This window comes from Triticum urartu, chromosome 7 (assembly GCF_003073215.2).
Source record: "Triticum urartu cultivar G1812 chromosome 7, Tu2.1, whole genome shotgun sequence".
Taxonomy (NCBI): Eukaryota; Viridiplantae; Streptophyta; class Magnoliopsida; order Poales; family Poaceae; genus Triticum; species Triticum urartu.
The window spans coordinates 242,885,944-242,895,082 of record NC_053028.1 but is presented as its reverse complement, the minus strand read 5'-3'; the positions used below and the strand labels follow the sequence as shown (position 1 = coordinate 242,895,082).

Sequence of the window (9,139 nt, the reverse complement as noted above, 5' to 3'; positions counted from 1 at the left end):
ATGCCACCAACTAGCGGGCCAGGTGAGGATAAAGGTGTGTGTCATACGCGTTCGTTTTGTGTTTGCGCCTACGCAAAAACGGCTTAAATTTGAGCAGAAAATGGGTCGCACGGCGGACAAAAGGTGAATGTGTGTTTGTTTGAATCGACGTGTTGAATCGATTTTTATGTCCGTTTCAATTCAAACGGACACACGTAAACGAAGTGAGGCGGCCCGTTGGAGTTACTCTCATTACCTCGTACATACGCCCGTTGCAGCAATCTTTCTTTTTCCTTGCACCTGTAGCATGGATCTTCTTTAAGAAAAAAAAGTACTTCACAATTGGTGCCGGTATGATGAAACTATAAGGGAAAGATAAAAAAAGTTCCGCACACGCCAGCCTTTACTGCTCCAATCTTTCAGCTTTTATCTTTTTATGAAAGGTTCCAATCCTTCAGCCGTTTTTTTAGAATCCAATCCTTCAGCTAGCTCCAATGGGCAAAACTTATTTGACGCTGCAAGCGTCGGTTTCTTCGGTTTTCTGCAAACCAGCGCCTGCAGGCGCTTTAGTTGGGCGCGGCCGGTTTAGCTCTTTCGCTCGCGTATTCAAAGCGAGGTAACCACCCCGTCACAAGACCTTGCTGCACTTATGTCCATCACTTGTTTTAGTTATCATTTTTTCTTTTCTTTTTCTGTTTTGGTTTGTTGTTTTTTTCTGTTTTCTGTTTTTGTTTTTCTTCTTCCTTGTTTGATGTTTTTGTTCAAATCCATCCACATTAAAAAAAAATTATGAACTTTTTTCTAATTCAATGAACTTGTTTCAAATTTAATAAAAAAATTCAAATTCAATGAATTTTTTCCAAATTCAATGAATTTTTTCAAGATTGATGAATTGTTCCTTCAAATTTGTGAACTTTTTCAAAATCGATGAAAAACAAATGATTTTTTACGAAAATGAAGAACTCTTTTCCGAAAACAATGAACTTTTTAAACTTTTTCCAAAATTGGTGAACTTTTTTATGTTTGTGAACTTTTCTTCAAAAATGATGAACTATTTCTCAAAATCGATGAACATTTTTTAAGTTGTGAACTTTTGTCTCAAAATCAACGAATGATTTTAAATTAATGATTTTTAAAGAAAAAAATCTAAATTATAAATAAATAGCACGGCTATACTAGTTCACATATTGTTAGCGCTATTAAAATCACGGTTGTTCAGCTAAGCATGAAGAAGGCTTGACTTCGCGTGCGATGCGAGTTCGATTCCTAAAGCAGCTCCCCAATTTTTTGCGTTTTTATGTCGATTTTTTGTTTGTTCGCTGCGCCGAACAGGGGCTCCCGCTCCAAGGCTCCAATGTGCAATTCTTCTTGAGAAACGGCTACGGCCTGGTACTACTACTACAAAAGTTGTAGGTTATCTCAGCCCACTTATCATCCACGGCCCGGTAACGCCCATTAGCTAAGCTTCCGGTAACACCCCCATTAGCTAAGCTTATACAGTTCGCACAACATGACGGGGATAAGCCCATTAGTCCAAGCACCTCCGTCAGCAGTAAAATAAACAACCCTCGGCCAAACAAGTCCTTCGGAAACAGTTAAAACAAATAGACAAGCTGTGAACATAAACAGAGCTAGAGGAGCCATGTGCCACGACTGTGCTAAATCATTAGTACATTATGTGTCTTTCGGGCCACCCTTCTTTGCAGCCTCAGCAGCGGCCTTCTCTGCTTCAATCTCAGCAACATACTCATCGATCTCCTCTTCCTCAAGCTGGCGAAGACCATCTTTGTGCGTCATCACAGCAATCTCAATGTTCTTGCCACCACTCTCGACAACCTACAGAGAAGGGGGGAGATCAAATCAGTGTCATTTCGACAATATAAATGGAAGACAAACCAAATATTTAGGCTGAAGATACAAGAGGATATCCATTTCAACATACAATTAATTGTGATCAAATTATAATGTTAATTTGAGATGTTATCTTAGATGGGAAAAACTTGAGATATTATTCAAGGCAGATTTAAGCTGAAAATACAAGAGGATATGCCACTCTCGACAACCTACAGAGAAGAGGGGGGGGGGGGGGGGGGTGTCAGAGACAATTATCAATAGAAGACAAACCAAAGATTTAGTCTGACGATACAAGAGGATATGCATTTAAACATGGGATTAATTGTGTCAATTGTAGTGTTAACTTAACATGCTAGGCAGAGCCAGCAAAAGCCTAGGGCTAATCCAGGTTAAACACTGTACTCTCATGTAATGTTTGCCTTCCCACTGAGGATTTACATGGATTTTTGGTCACAGGTCTCGGGCAACACAGCAACAGGCATGGCCGACCCAGACATATTATCTCTGTCCATTATCTGAGATGGAAAATGCCAGCTCTCCGGGACATATATTTGGGATGGCAGATATGCATTTGCCTCCAAAGATACTACAAAGACCACACATTTATACTACATCTTATATGCGCTACAGTACTTCTGGGAAACCTCTGCCAGCCAAGAAGTAATACTCCCTCAGTACCACAATATAAGATGTTATGATAACCAATATATGAGTACGTTAGTCGTAACAACACCTTATATTATAGGACAGAGGGAGTGGCTTTCTTTCACTAAATGAGTCACAAAGTATGCCAGTTACACAATGTGCAATGATACACAAGTACAAAAGCAACAATAGAGTCAACGCAGTTACATGCTCTGTATGCTATACAAAAGCAATAATAAAATTGGCAAAGCACAGCCAAGTTTTCAAAATTTTACGTACACAAGTATTAGAGCATCTAGAGCCGCGGTTGCCTAATTTGCGGCCCTATACGCCCGCGGACGTATCCGGGCACATCCGCGGACAGTGACCAAGCAGCCCACATTTGCCCCAGTCCACAACCACACCCCCATTTGTCCGTCCCCAAATCCATACAAAAGCATGCAAACTACGTAGATCATCATAGAACATATAAACATAGCAATCCGACGTAGATAGGCGTAGGCGTTGGCGGCGGGTGGAGCATCGTCGTCAGTCGTGCCACTGCCGAGGAGGACGAGGAGAAGATGATCAACGCCATGCGACGGGCGGCGTGGGGCTGCTCCCTCACGAGCCATGCGGCGGCAAAAGCCGCCAGCCTCTGACTCACCAACCTCTCGGACTCCTTGAGCCCGATGCAGAACACCACCACATTTTTGCAAAGCCGTCGACGGGCGTCCGTCTTTGCCGAGGTGTACGAGCAGCGCATGGCATCGCGGAGGGTCTCGTCGTCGTCGCTAGGCGGATCGGTACGGCTCTGCGTAGATACCTGCTAGGACCCTGCACCAGAAGTCGGTATGTGATAGTGGCCTGCGGCTGCCTCTGTTAAGTGATAGCGCTGCGACCTTCAGACTCCAGCTGCTTGCGGCACGAGCAGTCCAGCGCCACCTCGGAAGGATGCAGTGCTCGGCTGGTGCCGGGCCCATATCGCCACGCGGCCTCACGGGGAAGCATGTGACCGCGGCGGCGCCGTCAGGTAGATGGTCGGTTGCTGCAGCTGCCCACCCGGGCCGCCGGCAACACCCCCATCGAGGAGGAGCCCCCGCCCCGGTCCATCCGCGAGTGGCGGAGGGCAATGCGGAGTGCTAGCTCCTCGTCGTCCGGCGCAGACGAGCTCGAGGAGTCCATGGAGAGCGCCGCCTAGTCGATATCGTCGGAATCGCTGCCGGATCCGTTCCAGGCCATGGCGGAGAGGAGGGGATGGGGCAGAGAGAGGAGGGGGAGGAGATGGCAGTGGAGAAGAGTGGTCAAGAGAGTGAGGTTTGACTAGGGTTCGGTCGTCCGGCTGGGGTATTTGTGGGGACAAGGGTGGGGACTGCGTGGGCCATAGTGGACCAGTCCGACGTGGCGGCGGTGTCCAGACGCGTCCAGGCCTTTCCATATCTGCCCCACATATGGGCTGGGTATGGGGGTTGCCGGACAGTCCGGACGTTTGGGCTGCGTTTGAGGAGGCTGGTGTGGCTTGTTTCTGTCCAGGCAGTAACCGGGCAGGCCGACCGGGCGTTTGGGGTGGATATGGGGCGTCCGGTTGTAGATGTTCTTAGACTATTGACATGAGAGAACCGACTTTTGAAAGAAAATTATACTCAAATAGCCCCTCTTTAAACTTTTATAAGACGTTTTAGGTCACTCAGAGGGAGTACTTGCAATAACATACAAGTGTAGATGAAATTGGCATTGCAAATGAATTTATTGCTGAGACTGCAGGAGCAAAACAACAGATGACGCCTATGAACATGTACTCTCGTTAGTGCAGATGAACAAGTATCACCCTAAAGTGGCAAGCACACACATGAATCACTCCTATCTCACTCAATTTTAGTTTCATTGCAATTTGAATGCAGTCGATAAAAACAGACATAGGAACTTGATCTAGCTTTGTACTAAAGTGAGTTTTATAACAAGTAAACCATGACTAACAACAAGCACTTTGCTGGCTGAGCAAAGAGAATGCATATAAAACTCTAGACATGAGCTTTCCAGTTAGGTCAGTCAATTGGCATATAATCACTTGTAAGAATTGGAAAAAAAAATCCTCCCCCATTTGTCATGTGTTAGAACGTCTATCTTCACATGAGCAGTTACTAATATAATATTTTGAATGCAACAAGCATCAGGAAACTGACCTAAGTTTGTATTAAAAGTGAGTTCTATAACCAGTAAAACATGACTAACACCAAGCACTTCGTTTGTTGATAAAACAAAAGAACACACAGAAACTCTAGACATGCGCATTCCACTAACACCTTGAGTAAGGGCAGCTAAGTTCCATTGTCAGCACCGCATGGTGCGGCAATTAATCAGTCAATTGACATATTATCATTCAAAAGAATGAAAATGTGTCCTTCTCATATGCTTAGGTTCTTTTTTTTTGACAGTGTGTCCTTCTCCTATGCTAACTACTCTCCATAATCCATCTGGCATCTCTTGGAGCATCTGTCCTCAGATGAGCCATTACCATTTTTTTGATTGACACAACTATTGGTATTCTGCTTCTCGCACATTTAACAAAAATACAATAAAATGGCAGTATGATTCTAGCTCCTGGTCGGATAGGATAATATGTTGTGAGGTAGTTACCTCAAGGAGGGCTCGGATGGTAAGCTTGATGGTCTCCTTGCCGGACGTCTCCTTGTAATTCTTCTCAAGGAATTCGCGCATGGAGTTGGAGTTGCGGCCGGTGGCGTTGGCCTTCCAGGCGGAAAAGGTGCCGGAGGGGTCGGTCTGGTACAGCGCGGGCTTCTCGGTATAGGGGTCGAAGCCAACTATGAGCGTGGAGAGCCCGAACGGCCGCACCCCTCCGCTCTGCGTGTACTTCTGCTGCAGGCCGGCGATGTAGCGCGTGATGTACTCGACAGTGACGGGGTCCTCGACGGTGAGGCGGTGGCTCTGGCACTCGACGCGCGCCCGGTTGATGAGCACGCGCGCGTCCGCCTTCAGACCCGCGCAGGCCAGCGCGATGTGGGTGTCCAGGCTCGCGATCTTGCGCACGGACCTGGGAAATTCGAGGGACGGGGGGATTCCCGGTTAGAAAACCACGAGATCCGGTCGATCCGGCGGCGTATGCGCGGGGAGGGGGAACGGACGGGTTTTAGGTCGCCTACCTGGAGTCCTGGAGCTTGGGGGTGGACTTCTTCTCGACACCGAGGACGACGGTGTCGACGCCTCGGACGCCGACGGCGGCGTTGCCCTTGCGGACGGCCTCGAGGGCGTACTCAACCTGGAAGAGGTGGCCGTCGGGGGAGAAGACGGTGATCGCTCGGTCGTAGCGGGCCATCGGTGCTGGTGCGCGTCGTCGCCGGTGACAGAGGCTTTCGCTTTGGGGAGTTCCGGTGAGTATATGTTTGTTTACTTTCGCAGTCCGGCACGGCCACTGAGACTCTGTTCTGTTCTGTCCTTTCTTGCGAGAGAAGAAGGTAAACTACATAGGCAAGACTAATTCCTCCAAGGGCTCCTTTGATTATTTTCATAGAAATTTAGAGGATTAGAATCCTTTAAAAAAATCCTACGTTTCTGTTTGATTCATATGATTGAATCAAATTATATAGGAATTTTTTCTAAGTTATATAGGAATTTTTTTAAGATTTTCCTTAACCACTTCCTATTGGGTTTCTAGCATCCACTCAAAACTTTTTAAAAGAACTCCTTTATTTTTCCATTATATGATGCAACCAAACAATCCCAAATCATCTAGGATTGAGATGAAAATGGCATTCCAATCATATGTACTTTCTTATTGTATTTTGAGAATCATGTGAATCAAAGAGGTTCTAAAAGAAGGGATACAATATGGATTCCGAGCATGTGAACTCGTATGATCCAGTCCGGACTCTAATTCAGTTTCAACTTTCAAGTCCCCGAGGATGAAGACTGCACTTCTCACCTGAAACTACTAGTCTGGCCCAAATTGAAATCAACCTGAAGGCGCGTGAGAACTCTGTTGGGGAACGTTGCAGAAAACAAAAAATTTCCTACGGTTTCACCAAGATCCATCTAGGAGTTCATCTAGCAACGAGTGATTGGATTGCATCTACATACCTTTGTAGATCACGCGCGGAAGCGTTCAAAGAACGGGGATGAGGAAGCCGTACTCGACGTGATCCAAATCACCGGAGATCCTAGCGCCGAACGGACGGCACCTCCGCGTTCAACACATGTACGGTCAGCGTGACGTCTCCTCCTTCTTGATCCAGCAAGGGGGAAGGAGAGATTGAGGAAGATGGCTCCAGCAGCAGCACGACGGCGTGGTGGTGATGGAGCTACAGTACTCCGTCAGGGCTTCGCCAAGCTCTACGGAGGAGGAGGAAGTGTTGGAGGGGGAGAGGAAGGCGCCAGGGCTTAGGTATGGCTGCCCTCCCTTCCCCCCACTATATATAGGGCCAAGGGAGAGGGGGGCGCAGCCTTGGCCTTCCTCCAAGGAAGGGTGCGGCCAGGGAGGAGTCCATCCTCCCCAAGGCACCTAGGAGGTGCCTTCCCCCTTTAGGACTCTTCCTTTCCCTTATCTCTTGGCGCATGGGCCTCTTGGGGCTGGTGCCCTTGGCCCATATAGGCCAAGGCGCACACCCCTACAGCCCATGTGGCCCCCCGGGGCAGGTGGACCCCCGGACCCCTTTCGGCACTCCCGTAACAATACCGATAATGCGCGAAACTTTTCCGGCGACCAAAACAAGACTTCCCATATATAAATTCTTCACCTCCGGATCATTCCGGAACTCCTCGTGACGTCCATGATCTCATCCGGGACTCCGAACAACATTCGGGTTACTGCATATACATATCCCTATAACCCTAGCGTATCGAACCTTAAGTGTGTAGACCCTACGGGTTCGGGAGACACGAAGACATGACCGAGATTGCTCTCCGGTCAATAACCAACAGCGGGATCTGGATACCCATGTTGGCTCCCACATGCTCCTCGATGATCTCATCGGATGAACCACGATGTCGAGGATTCAAGCAACCCCGTATACAATTCCCTTTGTCAATCGGTATGTTACTTGCCCGAGATTCGATCGTCGGTATCCCAATACCTCGTTCAATCTCGTTATCGGCAAGTCACTTGAATCATACCGTAATGCATGATCCCGTGACCAGACACTTGGTCACTTTGAGCTCATAATGATGATGCATTACCGAGTGGGCCCAGTGATACCTCTCCGTCATACGGAGTGACAAATCCCAGTCTCGATTCGTGCCAACCCAACAGACACTTCGGAGATACCCGTAGTATACCTTTATAGTCACCCAGTTACGTTGTGACGTTTGGTACACCCAAAGCACTCCTACGGTATCCGGGAGTTACACGATCTCATGGTCTAAGGAAAAGATACTTGACATTGGAAAACTTTAGCAAACGAACTATACGATCTTGTGCTATGTTTAGGATTGGGTCTTGTCCATCACATCATTCTCCTAATGATGTGATCTCGTTATCAATGACATCCAATGTCCATAGTCAGGAAACCATGACTATCTGTTGATCAACGAGCTAGTCAACTAGAGGCTTACTAGGGACATGTTGGTGTCTGTGTATTCACACATGTATTACGATTTCCGGATAACACAATTATAGCATGAATAAAGACAATTATCATGAATAAGGAAATATAATAATAAATTCTTATTTATTGCCTCTAGGGCATATTTCCAACAGTCTCCCACTTGCAGTTGAGTCAATCATCTAGTTACATTGTGATGAATCGAACACCCATGGAATTCTGGTGTTGATCATGTTTTGCTCTAGGGAGAGGTTTAGTCAACGGATCTGCTACATTCAGGTCCGTATGTACTTTACAAATATCTATGTCTCCATCTTGAACATTCACGAATGGAGTTGAAGCGACGTTTGATGTGCCTTGTCTTCTTGTGAAACCTGGGCTCCTTGGCAAGTGCAATAGCTCCAGTGTTGTCACAGAAGAGTTTGATTGGCCCCGACGCATTGGGTATGACTCCTAGGTCGGTGATGAACTCCTTCACCCAAATTGCTTCATGTGCTGCCTCCGCGGCTGCCATGTACTCCGCTTCACATGTAGATCCCGCCACAACGCTTTGCTTGCAACTGCACCAGCTTACTGCCCCACCATTCAAAATATACACGTATCCGGTTTGTGACTTAGAGTCATCCAGATCTGTGTCGAAGCTAGCATCGACGTAACCCTTTACGACAAGCTCTTCGTCACCTTCATAAACGAGAAACATTTCCTTGGTCCTTTTCAGTTACTTCAGGATATTCTTGACCGCTATCCAGTGTTCCATGCCGGGATTACTTTGGTACTCCTACCAAACTTACGGCAAGGTTTACATCAGGTCTGGTACACAGCATGGCATACATAATAGAACCTATGGCTGAGGCATAGGGGATGACACTCATCTCTTCTATATCTTCTGCCGTGGTCGGACATTGAGCTGAGCTCAATTTCACACCTTGCAACACAGGCAAGAACCCCTTCTTAGACTGATCCATATTGAACTTCTTCAATATCTTATCAAGGTATGTGCTTTGTGAAAGACCTATGAGGCGTCTTGATCTATCTCTGTAGATCTTGATGCCTAATATATAAGCAGCTTCTCCAAGGTCCTTCATTGAAAAACTCTTATTCAAGTAGGCCTTTATGCTGTCCAAAAG

General features: G+C 46.9%; 1 protein-coding gene across 1 annotated transcript; it reads right to left on the bottom strand.

The window, feature by feature from the left end:
* Positions 1-1,439: 1,439 nt before the first annotated feature.
* On the bottom strand, positions 1,440-5,916 carry LOC125521687 (proteasome subunit alpha type-7-A). The gene is made up of 3 exons (XM_048686741.1): positions 5,619-5,916; positions 5,095-5,509; positions 1,440-1,815 (listed from the first exon to the last, which is right to left on the bottom strand). The coding sequence occupies exons 1-3, from the start codon at positions 5,789-5,791 to the stop codon at positions 1,654-1,656; spliced, it is 750 nt and encodes a 249-aa protein (XP_048542698.1). The 5' UTR covers positions 5,792-5,916; the 3' UTR covers positions 1,440-1,653.
* Positions 5,917-9,139: the final 3,223 nt, after the last annotated feature.

What these genes read in the sequence shown, in the direction of transcription:
- LOC125521687 (XM_048686741.1), bottom strand. Translation starts at nt 5,791, where the DNA reads ATGGCCCGCTACGACCGAGCGATCACCGTCTTCTCCCCCGACGGCCAC. An exon ending in CCCAAGCTCCAGGACTCCAG is followed by an intron (nt 5,510 to 5,618) that starts GTAGGCGACCTA and finishes CGAATTTCCCAG; the next exon opens with GTCCGTGCGCAAGATCGCGA. An exon ending in CCATCCGAGCCCTCCTTGAG is followed by an intron (nt 1,816 to 5,094) that starts GTAACTACCTCA and finishes CCTTCTCTGTAG; the next exon opens with GTTGTCGAGAGTGGTGGCAA.